At 40.4% G+C, this 20,727-nt stretch overlaps 1 protein-coding gene across 1 annotated transcript in view; it reads right to left on the reverse strand.

The window, feature by feature from the left end:
* OLFML2A (olfactomedin like 2A) overlaps nt 1-20,727 on the reverse strand; it is a 139,907-nt gene that overhangs the window by 51,812 nt on the left and 67,368 nt on the right. The window contains exon 5 of the mRNA XM_018560176.1: nt 12,307-12,483. Within this exon, the coding sequence (XP_018415678.1) occupies nt 12,307-12,483 (177 nt within the window). The remainder of the gene's footprint in view (nt 1-12,306; nt 12,484-20,727) is intronic.

Here is a 20,727-nt window from a genome sequence, read left to right on the forward strand (position 1 = left end):
TTTTGCAGGGATAGGTCTATAATTTTGCCACTTTACACATCAATGGTTCGGCCCCACCTGGAGTATGCGGTGCAGTTTTGGGCACCGGTCCACAGAAAGGATGTCCTTGAACTGGAGAAAGTCCAGTGGAGGGCGACCAAACTCATAAAGGGTATGGAGGACCAGAGCTATGAGACACGGCTATTAAATTTAAACATGTTTACGTTGGAAGTAAGGAGATTAGGGGGGGACATGATTTTCATGTACAAAATGTTCCATAGTCATAGCAACATTAGCAACAAACTCTTTGAGATTAATTCCGTAACAAAGGACTAGAAGACACCACCTAAAACTGGTAGAAAAAAAATTCGAACACAAGGGGCGAAGGGGGTTCTTCTCAGTTCGCGCGGTTAGGGTCTGGAACTCACTGCCTCAAGCGGTAATTTCCGCAATTAATCTGGAATCATTCAAGAGGCTTTTGGACGACTTCCTGAGAGACCGAAATGTACAAGGGTACAGGTACTCTTAAGAATGAGAACACTCATGGACTTATGTCTTTATTCAACCTCAAATACTATGTTACTATATAAATATGTATTACATAGTAAACATATCAGTCATATCCTGAAAGCTATCTTCCCTCTGTTACATCCCAAATGATGTATTAGTGATCTGAGGTTGTTGGTGGGCATTTATATTCCCACCCTCTGTGACATGGCCCCATACTTTGCTTCTGACGTTTGTGGTGCTTTAATTAGAAAAAATGTTACAGAACGTTACATAAAATTATGGTGATCTTTTAGCTGTATGTTTGTCGTGAATTAAATTATTGTAATTTTTGTTTGCCCTTTTGGTAGCTTTAATGAGGCTTCATATACCGTTTATACACAGTTGTACAAAGAAAGGCTGATTTACCAAAAGAGTTGAGAATCTTCCAAAAATAAATTGAGTGAATATTCACTTCAATTATCAACTCATGTGAAAAGCAAATTCCTGTTTACCTATATCATCTGCACATGACTGGTATTTAAAGGGAAAAAGAATCAGCTTTTCAGAAGACTTGAATAATTGAAATGAATATTTACTCAAAGCCCTCATCCCTTATTATCCGATTAGGAAAAAAAAAAAAGAATCAAATAGCCCATACCACTTAAGGTGCCCACACACCTTGCGATAATCGCACGATAATCGCGGGAAATCCTGCGATCGTACGATTATCGTAAGGTGTGTGGAAGCCGTGCAACCGCTACTACTGTAAGGTCGCACGACTTTTATCTTAAGAACATTTTCGAAAACCCGCCGAGCATCGTACGATGTTCGGCGGGTGTGTAGCATGTTCGTTCGCAAGAGCACACTGCCCGTTCGGCATTGCGATCATCTGAAGCCCGCCCCTCAGGGGGGCGCGGCTTGCGATCATCGCAAGTACGATCTGACTGTCCAAGATAGGCAGATCGTACGTTTTTTTAATTACCTTACAACCATCGCAAGACAAAAGTCTTGCGATGGTTGTAAGGTGTGTGCCCAGCCTTACTATCAAGTATCACAAGATTTAGGCTTCTCATCTGCATAAAATGTGATGGCCTAAAAAGGCGTTTTTATAATAAAAAGGAGGGAAATCTACATATATTTACTAACCAACTCATTATAAAAAAAAAAACCACACCTACAGCTAATCAAACTACAAAGTATTCATCTAAACAAGACACAATATAAGTGACAGGCATATGTTCTCCTAACCTGATGCACTTCATTTTTTCCTGTAAATAATAATAGAAAAAAATAAATATATCCTTCTAAAAAAGAAAAAATGCAAATTATCGTGAACAAGTCCCGAGTAATTGGTGTCATACCCCTGGTAGGTTAATACAAAAAATGCTTTTAAAAAGGCACCAGGTGACAGATCCAAGAGATTGCAACATCCTTCATAACAAAAATTTTTTATTACATACAAAAACCATATAAATAAAAGTGATAAATGGGCATGCTTTCATCATCATAGTTCAAAAATACCTCCAAAAAACTACTCCAGATTTACATGATTGAGGCACAATGAATCATAGAACACATGATTGATAGGGAATGTTCTTCGAATCAAAGGAATAAAACTGCCTCTTCTGAAGGTAGTAGATGGTATTCTCAACGCATTTCGCACTCCAATCGCTTCCTCAGGAGATGGAAGAAATCTGAACAACCACAAATTTAATGAATATACCCAAAAGGGATACTATCCACCCAAAAATGTAATGTTAATGTTTAATATATTGGCAATGATATCACCTATCGAACAAGAAAGCAACTCGTGTGTATCCAGCCGGACCAACAAAGACAGGACCCAGAGCCCAAGGAGCGTCAGTAGGGGACCAAACCCCCAGGATGGTAGGAGTGGGAGCGATAACAGGAAAAAATCCGTGTATAACAGAAAATGTATTTTCCTAGACCAAAAAATAAGGGGAAGATATAACTATGACTATAAGAACATTTCCCAAGACCCTAACATTGGCCTAAATCTAATGTCCAACTAATGAATTTCAAAAGGCCAGTATAATAGGAGATATAAATAGTAGTGATCAGCTCCTAGAAGCCAATCCATTTGCCCAATTTTGAGAAACCATATGAAACTAAATTTTTATATCTTTTTTCAATCATATTTCTGGCTGTGTGGAAAAAGTTTTCTGCTCTCTTTACAATCTTTTGTGATTCTTACTCAGCGGAAAACAATGATGGAGTTATCACTCACCATATAATTTGAAGAAGTGCGGGAAAATGTTTTCCATCCCTGTCATTGCCTGGTATACCTTTACTTTTTTATGACTCATCTAATGGGAGATATGTAATGTTGAGATACAACTTATTATGTTACTTGTAGAAATGTGGGCAATGTTTCACACTTTTAATTATGATCTGTTATATGTTTAACTATCCCCAAGTATACCATGTATGGGATGTGAGGGGGGAAAATATGTTTCTCTTTGCCTCTCAGTTACCTTGTATGTTTTCTTAGCAAAACAAAATGATTCTTTATAATGATTATTGATATCTATCTATCTATCTTGAAGTATGCCATTCTATGATGCCGGTAAAACAATCTCCATATTCATTTATGTTCTTTATAACTGATGTATTAACTTCATAGTGTTATAATAAAATTGTTATGGAATGGTATGGAGTGTTCTTTCAATTAAATGTATTATCATTGATGTATCATTACAGTTGATTGATTGGAAGGTGATTTTGTGCATGTCTGGCTGTATCTCTCTGATGGGTCCCATGGTTTTTGGAGCAAGTGGAGGTCATTGGGGCCTCTATGGTTGGTGGGCAGGGCGTTGTCACCCCTCTTTTCCATAGGGATGACCGGTATCCATTGTCCTGTTCCTATTTTCCATCTCCCCTTAGGTCTCCCCCTTTCGGTTGTCGTCAACCTTTGTGGAGCTGTTCCCTCGGTGTATCACTGTGGGGTGAGGTTTTGTTCTGGCCTCGACATCCCTGGGATGGTTGGGAGGATCTGGAGTGGGTTTCCGCCGCCTGATGCCGATTGGCTGGGGGGCGGGACCTCCTTTACATCATTATGCCATTGCATCGGTTGCCACTATAACGCCCGCCCGTGCCAAGATGGGGCTGCAACGTGGCCTCATGGACACCAGTGGCCCTGGAGTGATTACAGACATCTACTAGCCCTGGTGAAAACTCCAGTATAGGAGTTATCTTTTGGATTCAACAGGTTTGGTGTTTTTGTTTTTTCCCCCCAATCTATCTATTCTCAAAATTGGGCTAATGGATTGGCTTCTAGGAGGTTATCACTACTATTTATATCTCTATTATACTGGCCTTTTGAAATTGATTAGTTGGACATCAGATTCTGGCTAATGTTAGGATCTTTGGAAATGTTCTTATAGTCATAGTTATATCTTCCCCTTATTTTTTTGTCTAGGAAAATAATTTTTTGTTATACAATTTTTCCGTTAGCGTAGTGAATCTGATCATGTGCAAGAAAAAATTGTTTTATTTTCATTGCACCTTATTGGGTACTTTTTGTAAAGAACATTTTTAACACATTCACTTAGCTATAAGGAAAACAAAATCTGTTGCAAAGTGCAAATTCCCTTGCAAACTGAACAGCCTATTTGCCTTTAGTAAATCAACCCAAGTTTGTCAATTAAACGCAATATGGAGCAAGGGGCAACTCCATTAATCTATACCTAATTTAATTCTGTCTAAGTTTCTGGGTTATCTCTCCCACATAGCAGAGATCACAGGGGCACTGTATTAAATAAACAAATGCTGTTTAATATTACTCAATAGATTTTATGAGGATGGTTGAAAACTCCACCTTTAAATCAGACCTGTACATGCATGACAGGCAGGAAAAGAGCTTGTCTGCCTAGGGCCCAAAAATGTGGTAGATATCTCTCTAAGTGGAGGTTGATAATAAGATCTAACTAGTCCATTATATAATGTCCTAGCTCTTCTAAAACATTCAATTAAGGAGTCAGATGATAGCTCTCCCTCAAGATGTGCCAGCTTTCTTTATGCAAGAGATCTTAAGTCGGTTAGTACTATACTGTGAGACCAAAGGATCACGATAAATGTGGCAACCTCCTTATGCCTACCATCTCCCAATAGTGATCACCAGGCAACTCCAAATCTATCTCACTCAGCATTCAGTATTTATTACTGTCTAGAGATAACCCCTCTCCTGCTATTTATATTTTACTGATTGCAGGATCTGCCACAATCCTAGTGACATATTAAATTGTGTCTTGGGGATTGCTTTAAACATGTTTCTAGGATGAAAGCTAGTATAGAGAAACAACTTTTTCCTATCTATTGCTTTAAGATGAAGATCACTAACATACCACTACTAGTAGATATGTGTGTCAAGAAAGGGAACATTATCATGACCTAAGGCCTCGTTCACACCAGTGCGTTCCAGCCTGATTCTGGCCAGAACGCACTGCATCGCCTTGCGGCCGGCTCACTATGTTGTGGGGCAGGAGGGAGCGTGTCGGTCCATTGAAGTGAATGGCACCGTAGCATCAATGCCTGCGGTCCGAACAAAATGCTGCAAGCACTATTTTGTTCGGACTGGACCGCAGGCATTAATGTGCCCTGTGTTCCCATGCAGCTGATTGCATTACGGAGAGTACAAACACAAAAATTCCTCAGCACACGTACCAGCTAGCTTGCAAAAAAATAAAATAAAATACAGTCTGACAACGTTAAAAAAGGTTTTAGGTGCATCTCCACCACGCCAATCTGTTGCACTTTTTCCATCTGACCACAGAAAATCTGCAGATAATTGTAAGGTGTATGGGCACCATAACAATTACTGCAACATTAATCACCCTCCCCCAGGTCAGGTCACATAACTTTATGCAGCTGCCTGATGTGATGGAGAGAGCTCAGCGCGTGGATCAGCTCAGCTCACCTCAGTATGCTGTTCACATATGTGAAGGAGGAATGTCCAGGAGGTGTCCATGAACACCTGCCATCCATCATGACTTCTAAAGGGCTGAGATCAGGAACAGCTGAGCATTATCCAACTCACATTGGCAGGAAGGAGGGGAGGGGGTCAAGCACCAGCAGCTACACTGCAATGCAAGTGATGGAGTGGCAGGCTGCATACAGACTATTTGTACAATGTACTCATCCTCACTGGTCCCCCTCTGCTCAGGCCCCCTAGCAGCTACGTGGGTTGCTATGGCGGTAGTTCCGCCACTGTTCCTCATCATCATCAAGCAAGTGAAGTGGAATAGCAAAGGATCGGACCAAGCAGAAGCTTAATTTAGCAGGTTTAATGATAACAGCTGCAGCTGGGAACAAGCAAAAAAGTTCAAAGAACAGAGGCTCGCCGGCCCCTTTTTATAAGAAAATTTACAATACAACCATATGGGCTACAATATAATTGGCTGCCAAGGCCTACGTCACTGCAACTATCCATAAATCTGACATTCCTTGGACAGTACATCTCCTAAGTTGTTGTAGACCGTTCTATATGAATACTATCCCAGCCCAAGCACATGCTGAGTGTGTATGTCGTTAGGGCTTGTTCACACGATGTCTGGACCGGATCTGGAGCAGATCTGCAGAAGCGGTGCTATGTGTTTTTGGCGCGTTTTTGACGCATTCCAGTTTTTTTTTTTTGCTGGAGTGGGGCTGTCAGTATGTTAGCTGCAGTGCCGTGCGTTTTTGACGCGTTGTGCGTTTCCGGACCGTATCCTGACCGGACAAAATGTGACATGCAGTATTTTTTCGGTCCGGACCAGAACGGACTGTGCACATGAGAACTGTAGCCCATAAAACACATAGGGATACATTGGGATGCATTTTTAGTGCTGGAGCGCACGGATCTGGTCAGGACAGAATCCAGACATCGTGTTAACAGGCCCTTAGGGTTCATCTAAAGTTTATCTGTATGTCTTTATAAAGTTAATCTGTATATGTCTGTATAAAGCTGCTTAACTTCTAAGACTAAATAACTTTAACTATTCCATAATAATAATAAATAATAATAATAATGTACCGGTATATGCTAACTAATAACAACATGAAGTGTATGAGTTAATATCAAAATTCCACTGCACAAGTCTGCATCTTTTTTTACTGGTACTTATCAAATCCACTGTCCAAAAGTCAGACAAAGAGGCCATCAGAAGGGGAGTACGAAGGAATCTCTTTCTGATACACAAGTGAACACGACAGATTAATTTGTGGGTGTTGTGAATAATATATTGAAGTCAGTTTGAGGACTGGGCTAGATCCAATTGTGTTGAAACAAAATCTTTACATTTTGTATTTGGTCTTAGAGTTAATCACCAGCTCCTACTAGGTTTCTGTCATTAAAGGTTTTTATTGAAAAAGTGGAGAAAGATTTTGCTAATGTGTTATGTAACCTTGCTTCAGATCATGTGCCTCAATAATCTGAAAAACAAGCAGTGTGCTTCTTGTCAGTGCAGCACAATATCCTTATCAAGCCTGCTGACAAGGAGGGTTCAGTGGTAGTAATGGAGTATGCGATAACTGACAACACGACTTTCCTATAAAAGATCATCCGATTGTTCCCACCATACATGTCCTGCCTAAAGTGCACAAGAATCCCATCAACACCCACTAGACACCCTATAGTTGCTAGTGTTGATTCTATACTTTCTCTCTTAGTAGGTTTTTTTCGATAAGATTGACCCCTCTTGCGTGCACCAGTAAATCATATTTGAAGGAGACTAATAATTTCCTCATCAAAACTGGTAAATTAAGGGTGCCTGATAATGTTACCTAGGATATCTCAAGTTTGTATACTTCTACTGACTATCATTTAGGTATGCTAGCTAGTGAAGAACTACTTAAAAGTTCTGGTGGATTTTCTGACACACAATTGGGATTTATTGTGTGTTTGTTGCAGCTTACTTTAGAAGATAACTTTTTCATGGTTTTCTATTCGCTGAGCTGCAATAGATTTCCAGAACAGCTACTCCTTATGCAGTAGGATCTGGGTATAGGAACATAGCAAAACTTGAGGTTTTTTTTGTCAACACTGTGTGACATAGGTCTGTTATATTAATGACATGCTTGCTGTTTGGTGTAGAGATAAGTCCTCCCTTCCACAATTCCATTAACAATTTAATAGCATGGTGTTTGAGTTGCCACTTTAATACACTTTGGACATGATAATGTTCCCTTTCTTAACAAATAAATATCTATTAGTGATAATATGTTAGTAAGTGATATTCATGTTAAAGCCACAGATACAAATAGGCCATTACACTATGCAAATTTTCATTCTAGAAACAGATTTATATAAATCCCCAGGGTACGATTTAAAGTGATATTAAACTCTCCCTGAAGAAAATTATATGTAGCAGCATACCTTACACTTATGCTTATTTCCAGGTGCCTTTCTGTGTTTGATATCTGTTTGGAATATAGATGTAACTCGCTGCACTCCTTACCGGTTTGTAGGTAATCCTGTGAAATCCAGGTGGGTGCTTGTAGTGACCATGGGCGGCACCGTGCAGTATACAAAAAATCTGAGAATGTCACCAGCACACCAATAATTGAGTGAATTTAGTCCATTAGACAAATGCCATCCAAGTGCATGCGCTTTCGGGGCCGCACAGGGTCCCCCTGAATCAGGCTAAGGAATGACAACATAATCAAACAGCAACACCCTTTAAATAGGCATATGCAAATATGTTAAGAAAGGAACCTCCTAACCTTGCATTCACTCTAAAGTGACATTCTCCCGCCACAGAGATAAAAAAAAACAGAACTTACAGGATGCGGTGAGTTTTCGATAGAACACCGGCCGATGTGTAAAGGTCTTAGTGTCCGCTTCACGCAGGCGCAGTGCGGACAGGGGACTGAAGCCAAAGGTAAAACAGGTTCTAGCATTCCTGCGGAGCTTGTTTATAAACAAAATCCCAGCACAAATAGTAAATAAAGGCAAAATGGATCTACACGGAGAAAGAATTAAAAAAAACTGTGATCCTTATACAAAAATGCCCAATCATGTCATATAGCAATATAAAGCTAATGTTACCTGAAAGTGTAACCGTAGTTCATAATAAATAATATGAATCCAAATGTAATGACCTTGTAAAACTTGTAAAAAGCCAAGACATATAACACAGTGTATACTGTTAAAGACAAACAAACAATGATTGTATATAGTTTATGAATACATATACAGGGACATGAAAAAGATATATAAGGGATTGTGCAGAATATGGAGAGAGAGGGAGAGAGGGAGAGGAGGGAAAGAGGGAGAGAGGGAGGGAGACCTTATAAGTACCATTATGATGCACGAGATGTACACTTGGAATATTGATATAGCAATGACACCCTAGATGTAACTAACTATCAATATAATGCCTAAATGAATCCCAAACTAAATATAGTTGGTATAACCTCTTTAAAGAGATGTATATTTAATTAAAAAAATCAGCATTAAGACACATATACAGTATATCCTATTTGTGGAAATATATGCAAAAGTAACCTGTTAGGGGGCACACTAGATCTACCCTGATTGTCATGGGGTAATGGGCGGTAGGAGTACAGAAGGAAAAAAAAAGGGGGGGGGAAACAAAAAATTAATACCCATGGTGAACCGTGTGTACCTGTGGATAAAGGGGGAAACCAGAAGGGATGTATAAATACCATTTAGAAATGAGGCTCCAGAGCTGCCACTGTTAACATCTCAAAGAGACCTTACCCATCTCCCAGTTTCGGCGTGTTATGAGGATCTGCTCAGACCCTGCCACCTGTACACAACAATTAAAATAAATGGTTGAGCGCTTTGCTCAAAGGGGTTATCCCAGTAATAACATTGATGCAGCCTTGACCAGGGCTATTGAGAAATGCTCTGGTTTTGAGAATACGCATAATGTGAAAGACAGGCTTTCGTTTATACACACATTCACTCCAGCTAGTAAGTATGTCCATAGGGCCACCGCAGCTAACCTAAATATATTACAGGCTGACAAGACGTTGAATCAAATAGTGAAGAACAGAACCCTGCATGTACACAAACAAAGTAGTGCGTTAAAAAATCTCTTGGTACAGACGGACCCTCGGTCCAAATATGCAAAAAAATTATTTATTTTTCAAACAGAAAAGGTTGCTTTAGATGCTATCACTGCACTGTAACATCTGCATTTCCATCATTAATGGTGATTCCTTTTCACACCCCTACACAGAAAAAAATATATAAGATCCAAGGTTATTATACTTGTGACACCGATTTCTGTGGGTACCTGCTCAAATGCCTTTGTTCTTTGGTTTACATTGGCAAGATAATCAGTCTGTTTAAACATCGGATAGCCAGTGGCGGACCCATGGAACAACGGGACCTGGTGCAAGATTTCCCCCCCCCCCCTCCCCCGACTCTTACAATGTAACCTTTCCACCTATAGCCGTTACCCTTCTGCATTTCTGTATAGAGGACTACAACTCCCAGCAATACTCTCTACATAAACGCAGAATGGTAACAGCTATAGGGGACTACAACTTCCAGCAATACTCTCTACAGAAAGGTAGAATGGTAACGGCTAAAGGGGACTACAACTTCCAGCATTACTCTCTACAGAAATGCAGAATGGTAATGGCTATAGGGGACTACAACTTCCAGCATTACTCTCTACAGAAACGCAGAATAACTCATAGATAGGAGATCTCTACATAATCTGCACAAACCCATATATATCTTTTTCATGTCCCTGTATATGTATTTTCGTCATAAACTGTATTCAATCATTGCTTGTCTTTAACAGTATATACACTGTGTTACAGGACTTGTCTTTTTACCAGTTTTACAATGTCATTACAATTGGATTCATATTATTTATTATGAACTATGGTGACACTTTCAGGTAACATTAGCCTTATATTGATATATGACAGGATTTGCCATTTTTTTGTATAAGGATCACCGTTTTATTAATTTTCTCCATGTAGACCTATTTTGCCTTGTTTTGCCTTTATTTACTATTTGTGCTGGGCTTTTGATGTAAATTAGCTCCGCAGGTACGCTAGAACATGTACTACAGTTGGCTTCAGTCCCGTCCGCGCTGCGCCTGCGTGAAGCGGACACCAAGACCTTTACACATCGGCCAGTGTTCTATCGAAAACTCACCACACCCTGTAAGTTCTGTTTTTTTTAACCTCCTATGGTGGGAGAATGTCACTTTAGAATGAATGCAAGGGTAGGAGGTTCCCTTCTTAACATATTTGCATATGCCTAGCGGACACAGAGACCTTTACTCCAACGAGTTGGAATTTTGGATAGAACACGGATCCCATTGACAGTGAGGGAAGGGAATCGCCCTTCGTTCCACACGGCGCACCCGCTAGTGGACGGGGTGGAGCCAATCCCCTGCTTGGCGTCCTGTGGCCATGGTGACGGACTGATGTGAATACAATTAATAGCTGTGACAGCACTCTCCATCACATACCGGTGTTCTATCGAAAGTTCCAACTCGTCGAGATCTCTAACAATCTGACTTCCGATTTAGTTAGAAGTAAGGAGGTTTGGCCAAGAAGGCTCTACTGCACGTTTTTAATCTAAATTGCCCCACTCAATATGGCCGCCGCTTGTGTTAGCATTATGGTTAGCGCTTCTGCCTTGCAGCACTGGGGATCCATGGTTCGAATCCCGGCCAGGTCACTAACTGCAAGGAGTTTGCATGTTCTCCTGTGCTTGCGTGGGTTTCCTCCGGGTACTCCGGTTTCCTCCCACACTCCAAAGACATGCTGGTAGGGTAATTGGCTTCTTTCTAAAATAAAAGTTGGCCCTCTATGTATGCATCTGAGAGAGGGACCTTAAATTGTAAGCTCCTTGAGGGTAGGGATTGATGTGAAGGTGCATTCTATGAACTATGTAAAGCGCTGCGTAAAATATATAAATACCTGTAATAAATAAATAAATACACCGCGCCTGGCTTCCTGATTGGCCGGGAAGTCAGCTCCATGCTCAGAGCATCAGAATCAGAAATCCGGGGGACGGGTAATGACTCGCCGTCCAGCTTCCTTATTGGCCGGCTTCCCGACCAATCAGGAAGCTAGGCAGCGAGTCTCTACACGCTGCCCGGCTTCCTGAGGGAGCATACCTGAGCTTCCCGGCCAATCAGGAAACCTGATACCGGAAGTTCAGGTATCGGGCTAGGCATCTGAACATTTGGGTGAGTATGAGTACTCGCCCAAATACTTGGCACCGATACTAGTATCGGTGCATCACTAATATATACAAAATGTAAACATATGAAAAATACAAAAATATAGATTCAACATTTTAAAGGGTTTTGTTACAAAATAGCTACCCATTCTGCTGATTTAAGATTGTAAGGTCTCTTAATGCTCATAGACACTGACTGAATGCTCTCTTTATGTGTATTTATGGAATACTGACTGAGTGTTCTAATGCCACAGTCTGTTAATTAATCTTATTATTCTTGTGTCAGTATGACTTACCATCATTCAATCATTGGGCTAACATGAAACATTCAGTACAAGCAGACTTCTTCCTAATCCAAATTGCATACTAAACAAGCAACCGCATAATCTTTTCAGTTGGGAACTAGACATTCCAGGTCATGGATTTAAAAAACTTGGTAGGAAAACAAAGCAGGGTATTGCCCATAGCAACAAATCTGTTTACTGTACATGTGTCATTTTTCTATGCAACAAAAGCAAATCTAACACGGATGTTGTAAACTTTCACTTTCCTCCTCTAAGACAAAAAAATTAGCACACAATAAAATAAATTCAGCACATCCAAAATTTGTTGATAAATGAACAGAGCATTGCATGTCTGGCATGTCTGTCAATGGTTATTACCTGTACTTTGTTTTCTGGTGCATCCTTTTGGAGCAGTTGATATCCCAGATTAGAGATCTCCTTCTTGATACTCATCATAATATCAGAATAGTTATCATATTTCTTCATCTGGTTGGAAAGGTTTATCACACTCTCCTTCATGAAGTCATTTTCACGAGATAAATTTGTTTTGATGGTCTAGAATTAGATATTACAAATATAAACACAATCATGCTTGCTGTATAAATATTGTTTTGCGTGTGCTCTGAAAGAGCTTTGCTAAGATTTACTTATTAAAATATCAAAAGTAAAATTTATTCTAATTGCCTATAACAGATCTGATATCACCTTTCATTTTGGAGAATCTAATTGGTAGACCTAGATAACACAAAACCAGAATGAAACCAGAACAGCACCTCCATTTCTCCCTTATATTTGAATAGAAATGAGCTATAAGCCAACTTTAACATTGTTATATATACATCTACCATTTGTGTTACAATACCAAGTCATTCACCATAGAGTGGTTACAAAACATTAATTAAATCATATTCCCATCTAAATAATATAAACATAAATGCATGTATAAAGTCCTTTAAACTCTTTAAAATAATGCAAAGATTCTGCTCAATGGGGTTGATTTAATAAAGGCAAATAGGCTGTTCACTTTGCAAGGGAATTTGCACATTGCAGGAGAAGTTTCACCCTAAGGTGGCTATACACTAGTAGATTTTCGAAAGAACTTTCGTACGAAAGAGCTTTCATTTGACTTTCTATTAGTTGATGGGGTTGAATCAATCACCAATTTTAACCATAGTGGCAAAAAAAGTGAAAGGAGCAGGATGGAAATGCTAACAGTGAATGTTGTTTACGTTCGGGAAACTCCATTCATTCCAAAATCGAATGTTAAAATCAAGCAAAATTTTGTTTGACATTCGTTAAGTCTTTGGTGGCATTATCGGGTGGTAAAGAAAGATCTTTCAATGGTAATGAAAGGTTTTTTTTGTTCAGAAATCTACTAGTGTATGGCCATCTTCAGTTTACTGATTCAGGTGAAACTCTGCGGATTTCCATCTGCCAATCGTGTGCAATCAAAAATACAATTTTTTTCTTTGCACATGATTGGGTATTCTTTGTAAAGTGAAATTTCACCACATTCATCAAGCCAGCGTTTCTCAACCAGGGTGCCATGGCCTGCGGTGCCTTATGATGGGTGCCTCAAATTCTTCAAAAAGTATCATGCCTTTCTACGCTGCAAGTAGGTCATGGTGAAAGAGGGCTCCTAGTATGAGAGGGGGTGACTGATGTGAAAGAAGTAGGCTCCTAAAGTATTGCTGGGCATCTGATGTAAAGGGGACTCTGATGTGAAAGGGCAATCCCACTTTGTTTGTTTTTGCGTGCTGCCCCCCTTAAAAATCTATACCAGACCCCTATCAGGGTCTGGTATGGATTTTGAAGCGACCACAATTAATTTTTTACATTTATATTTTTCACATTTTAGACTGGGGTGCCTCAAGATTTCACATATTTTTATACAAGTAATATGATAGATTATGTCTTTTTAGTTGGAGAAAGAATGGGATCTGGTAATATTTTTGGAAGATCTGAGTTGGTATAATTATAACATTGAATATATACAGTAAGTAAATAAGGAAAACATAATTTTGTTTAGCACTTATATTTTTTCAAAACAGTACTTGTACAAACAAATGTTTTAAGATACTGATTGTAACATGTTTATCCCTGTTGGAAATGCAACAGCATATTATTGACGTTCTGATGTTAAATGTCTTTTGATCTGTAGATGACAGTGTAGTGCAAAGCTACTCTCTATGTGCATGCCTATCTATTATACACAGGAAGCTGTTTTTTCATTCTATATATGTTTCTTTCACAATGCTGTATTCAGATGTAATATTCTTCTAAGCAAGTCAAACTTAATTCAGATTTCCTCAAGATCTTAGTGCTTCATCTAAACACATAACCAACAGGTTATGGGCCCAGGAGCTAAATATACTATACTGCAAGTCAACAAGAGCTGCATCCAAGCTACTGAAAGATGGCAAGCTGTTTAGATATGAAGTTCAACAATACCAACTACCAGCTATGGAAGTTCAATCTTGAGTTGCTGCTAAGCAAAAGACGACTTGTGGCAAGTACGGAGTAAAGACAGACCCACTAACAGACCTGTGCAGGACAAGAACAGGCAAGCAAAAACTAGTCTGCAAGTGGAAGATGACCGGCTCATCCACATAAGAAAAGGGAATACAGCTAAAAGGTATGTGGACTGCATTACAAAAAACGATATCTGCTACGCAAGCTACAGTATATAAGGTGAAGCTAGAAAAAAAAACAGGAGATGCACGCCGTGAACATGTGAATGCCATGCTGGAAATCATAGAACTACGTGCAATTGGAGAGGAAATTAAAGATAACCATGTGGTGGCATTACTGCTATGCCAGAGTCATACATGGCTTTTATTAACTCTCTAGAAACTAGACTTGAGTAGGAACTAACACTACAATACACCAAAGGAAAATTTATTGATGAATTTGACAGAAGGAAAGAAAATATGCACAATTAAGAAAACGAGAAACCCTCAAGGTGCATGAGAGAACAAAGCAAAACAAAAAAAATCAGTGTTTTTGCTGTAAAAAATAATGGTCACCTGAAAATGGATTGTTCCATCTGGAAAGCTGAGCAAAGAAAGTGAAAGGCACCTACAAGAGAAAGAGCAAAGGCAGCCCGAAAGGCAACTGCAGACACATCATAGAGCGCTACCTTTAAAGAGACTCAGAACCGTATACCACTTGGATGGTGTATTCTTTTTCACAGAACTTGATTTTAGTTCAAAGGACACATTTTTCCTAGCAATCAAGAAAAGTATTACTGTGAAAGGTAATGGCCAAGGATTCTTCAACTGCATAACACCGTAAGGGGACAAACAGAGTATCCTCATGAAAAATGTACTGTATGCCCCAGACCTAAAGAAAGCTTTCTATCAGTGAAAACCCTTTCTAATAATGTTCTCACAGTTAAATTCCGAGTTGATGAATGTACAATCCAAAACAATAAGCAAGTCTTTGCAAAAGGAAAACTAGATGAACAGCTATGCACTCATCACCGCAGACGAACAAGTCAAAACAGCCACTAATAATCCACATAAGAAATGTCACGGACCACTAGGGCACCGAAACCCAAAACCCATTAAAAAAACATTATAAAGAGAGGCATATCAAAATATATAACCGTACTGCCCTGCCGAATGCTCATGACATGCAAATGCTGTATGGAAGCAAATGCCACACGTACCCCACTTCCACAGGCTACCCAAAGAAAGACCACCCACCCCATGGAGCTTATGCACAGTGATGTGTGCGGACCAATGAAAACTCCCCCTTTAGGCAGGAACAGATATCTACTGACGTTCATTGATGATTATTCCAGGTACACAACAACTTATCTGATTAAGCACAAGAATGAAACATCAGAAAAACGTCACAAGTTTGTAGCCTTGTCCGGCAACAAAATTCCAACAGAGAACAGGAATTATACACACCAACAACAGAGGGGAATACATTAGTAAGGCAGTGGAATCATATCTGAAGACACAGGGTAAAATTACACCCGAGAACCACACCATACACTCCTGAACAAAATGTTTTAGCAGAACGGAAAATTCGCACTCTTATAGAAATGGCCAGATGCATGTGTCAGACGCCAACCTAAGAAGTACTGGGGAGAAGCAGTCATGACTGCAACATACCTACAGACAGAACTGACTACAGCTGTTGCAAGCACCCCAAAATGCGGCATGGAGTGAAGCCTGGCCTAGGACAAATTAGAGTGTCTGGATGTAAAGCTTACACATATATACGCAAGGAGAAACAATCCAAATTGGAGAACACAGCCATAGAAGGTATTCTGGTGGGCTACAGTGAACAAAGAAAGGGATATAGAATTCTCCACTCAAAGACTGACAAAGTAACAATAGGTTGCAGCGTTTATCTTGTTGAGAAGCCATCACCATAAAACAATGGTCCCGGGAAGTTGTGAAGTGAATTCGCCCAGGGAATCAGCAAAGGAAGCTGAGCAAAGTGGAGCCGCACATTTGGAACTCAAAATGGATTATTCAAGTTCCGTGTTAAATTCTGCTGAACAACCTGAAACTTGTTGCCTGGGGCAACAAAGGGAATACCGCCCTGCAAGCTGTCATATACTGCCAAGACATGTAGCAGACTTGAACCAACATTGTGGGAAGACATAGGAACATACCAAAACGCGAAGCCAATTAATGGAGACAGGGAGCGGAAGAAGAAATAAAATCACTCCAAGAAAATAAAACCTGGACACTCACGGAGCTTCCTCAAGTAAAACCTAATTCAGCATTCAAGATCTCAGTGCTTCATCTAAACACATAGCCAACAATCACCATTTCCAGCTGTCACCACACCCTATGGATTAGAAACACCTATAAATCAACTAGATTAAAGGAATAATTGTAGCAATTTGGAAGATGTCTCTCAACAATCACAAGGAATACAAGGCATCCTCTGATTGGAGGGAGGAGAGGAGGGGTGAGGACATCCAATCACAGAGTGCCTTGTATTCTTTGGGAAAATTCAAGACATTTTGTGAGTGGGCAACAGTAAGGGGGGGGGGAGGTGATGCGACCAGAGCACTTCACTGCTCAAGATCCATTTCTCCTTCTCTTCAGTGCTCAGAAGCTCAGTGTTACATACACACATATGCAAGACTTTTATATTTTGCAGTGGTCCTCTGCACATAAACACAGTTTTTTCTAGAGGTGCATCGAAATTACATTTTTAAAACCGAAACAAAACTAAAAATAAAAACAAATCAGGCTGAAACCAAAAAAAATAAATTATAAGGAATCCTCTATAATGAGAGTTCCTGTTCATTCATAACTTGTGGAGATAGTATGTTTTCATGAATGAACAGGAAGTGATGTAAATCACTTCACATTCATTCATAATTGGGGATATAGTAAACATACTATATCCTCAATTATTTACAAGCAGTCAGCCATCACTGATCGCTGACTGCTTGTACCCGCTCTCCATCCTGACCTGCTGTCACAGGAGGCTGAGCGAATGGTGCGGGGAGGAGAGCTTGATTTCCTGTGACAGCTAACTCCTCCCCCCGCACCAGCCTTCTGTGACTGCTGACAGCTGTCTCTGCCCACACACCACTCTCCTGATCTGGTAAAGGAGGCTGAGTAGGGCGGCGCGCGTGGAGAGCCCGGCCTCTTGTGCCACACCGGCTGCTCACATAGCTCTCCTCCCCCACACCGCTCGGTCTCCTGTGACAGTGTCAGAGGGACACAGAGCAGTGCACAGCGGGGAGGAGAGAAACCAGGCATGCACTGCAACTTGGTCCAAAAGATGGCACTTTGCCAAAAGTGCAATTTTTGGCCGATATGTTTCGGCGGCCGAAGGTTACACACCCAGTGTGGTGTGTGCATTATCATTTTTTTCCTGATAGTGACTAAGTGAGAAATAGAAAAAAAAGGAAACTCATTGGGATATTTGATGTAATAATGGAAAGGTTAAAATTTTTTAGAAGATGTTATATTAAAGAAAGGGTTAATGATTGGTGTAAAGATGGTTCTGTTTAAATGATGATTAGATCCTGCCGCCCCAGCTCTTGAGAAAGTCCACAAATGATAAAAAGCGTTGTGTCAGGTGGTGACATCACGCAGTACAAATTGGGTTTTATTTTCGTGTCGCTGTGTTTGGCACCATTCCATGCGAGTGCCTGCAGGGATTTTAAATTGTTTTTAAAACCAAGGAAACTTGCTACACTATGGGGCCTCTGTATAATTGTGTTCACCCAAGGTTTTCATAACTTTAACCCAAGAATTACAGATTTTAGTAATTGGATTCAAGTGGAAAATATGTAAATCCTGTGTGAAAGTTGTGTGCAACTTAAGTAAAAACATGTAAAAAATAAAAGCCCTATAAGAGCCATTCATTTTATGGATGCAATTATTTAAATAACAAGTCAAGGAATTTATAGATGGATGAGGGATACTGGTATAAACATGAGCATTTAGACCTTTTTATAGAGGTCTCCCCATATGATGAGTCTTGACTTCACAAGGTAGATGTTTGTAGTTACTATCATGGGTGTAATTTCCTGTCACACAGATATTGAGCTTAACCTTTGAGTGATTAAGACATATGGGACTTTATCCATGTATTTGTTTGTATTCAGCTGGATGGAAATATGATTGCTGAATGTAACTTTTTGTAACCAATACTTGGTGAATCATATGTGTTGGGTGGGGTCATTGTTTAAACTAGGGATGCACAGATACTTTTCGAGTACCAGTGCAGATACTTGGCATTTTCATGAGAACTACCAGGGTTGCAGAGGTTGCAGCTGGGACCTGGCTCTGGCGCTCCACGACTGTCCTGAAATCATTAGTCTGTATTGTTTTAGAAAAACTGTCACATGATAATAAACAAAAATGTATCAGTACTTGTACTTGGAAGTACTCGGCAAGTACCAGTACTCGCAAAACTGGTATCTGTGCATCCCTTTATTTATATTTATAAAAACGAAATCGTAAATTAAAACAGAGATGTACAAATCCCAGGAGCTCCGTGTGCTCCTTACAAATGACAGCTTCCTTGTAATTTTTGAATTTTTCTCTAGTGTAGTCTTGGAGCTCAAAAGTATCGGTACATGTACTCGTACTTGTACCGAGTACTGTACTTGGTATCTGTGCAACCCTAGTTTAAACCAATGTGATGCAGGGTTTACAGGATGCGGCACTTTAAGAGGTTTTTCTCCTCTCCCGTTTAATTAAATTGCAATAGTAATTGATTGAATGAAGTTATCCTTCAGGCTTTGTGCACACCATCTCCAGATCAGATCTGGATGTGTTTCTTTATATGCACTTAAGCACATTTTTTATGTGTTCCAGTGTATATTTAAAATAAATTGGTTTTGCTTGGGTTTTAAGCATGTTCCAGTGTGCCAGTTTACATGCGTTTACATGCATGTTTGTTAATTCCAGGTGTGAAAAAATGCCTCATGTTGTACTTTTTTTAAAAAAAGATCTGGAACTTAATGCAATGGTGTGAACTAGCCTCATTTAAAACCATTGGAATTACTGTGTATTCGTTTTTGGTGCAAAATGATCTGGTCTGGAGATGGTGTGAGCAGGCCTTTAATCAGGAAAAAGGCCCTCAATTACAGTGAGAGCAGTTGTTTACAGTCCTTCAGCAGAGATTTAAGTAACTTATTCTTGTCAGGGGGCAAGAAAGATTCAAGCCCACTATGTATTAGAGTGATGGTGTTTTCCCACCCTGCGGGAACATGGCTAGGGTTGAGGTTCGGCTTTGGGCCAATGCAGAAATTATCCCAAACTTTGCCTTTGGTCATCACTCAGCTGTAGATCCTCAAAGCATCTCTGAATTCATGCTGACACTGTCCTTCTTTCTGCAGGGTGTCTACTTCTGTTCCCCATGGTCCCTCTGTGTGTTGTAAAGTAGCCACTGTCCCAAGCTCGTGATGCACGTTAAGGACTACAACCTCATGTTTAGTTTAATTATTTGTTTTGAGATTGTAGTCCATCACAGGAGCGAGCTTGGAACAGTGGCTACTTTACAACATTCAGGGGCCATGGGAAACAAAAGTCTTTAATACTGATTGGACCCTGGGCAAACATTTTCTTGGGCCCCCCACTCCTATACACCCCCTACCCGCCCCCGCCATGCAATTTCGCCCATGCATACGCCTATACAACAGAGGCAGAGCAACACTATGCAAGAACGATTGCACAGTAAACAGAAGGGTAGTGTAGGTGTATGTTTTGTGGGCTCAAGGGCAGGGCCGGTGCAAGGATTATTGTGTACACAGGCGAAGGTGCATTTTTCAGTCCCTCCCTCTCCCCCTGTGGCGCCCTCAGATGACTGTCTTACGCTAGACTAGCGTGCAGTGTCCACCATCATATGTACATGGAAAGCATGTAGTGACCCCCATCACATACAGACAAGCACCGTAGTGACCCCTCTCTCTGGACGTTGAGTGGTCCCTAATACACACATGCAGCAACCAGCACAGACACGCAGGGCCTCCCCATCAGACACTCACTGTTCATGCTGCCCTGATTCAGGCTGTAGTCCCCTCACTCATCAGGCTCCCTCTCCCCCATCCAAGTGCAAAGGTCAGTGAACATCGGGGTCCAAGTCATAGCAGAGCCACCTCCTCCAGCGCACACACATGGCATGGAAGGGAGGGCATTCACCCAGCTCTTCTCTCCGTGTGACCCGCTCTGCAATCATCCAGCGCTCTGCTGTCAGTGCTGAGATGCAGGGCCATGAGTCAGGTGAGGTTTGTATATGAACTGAGGGAATTATAGTCAAATTCCACTAAAGGAAGCTAAATTCCATGATTTAATCTGTTTGTCC

The sequence above is a fragment of the Nanorana parkeri genome, unplaced genomic scaffold (assembly GCF_000935625.1).
Source record: "Nanorana parkeri isolate BGI_ZX_2015 unplaced genomic scaffold, ASM93562v1 scaffold437, whole genome shotgun sequence".
NCBI classification, from domain to species: Eukaryota; Metazoa; Chordata; class Amphibia; order Anura; family Dicroglossidae; genus Nanorana; species Nanorana parkeri.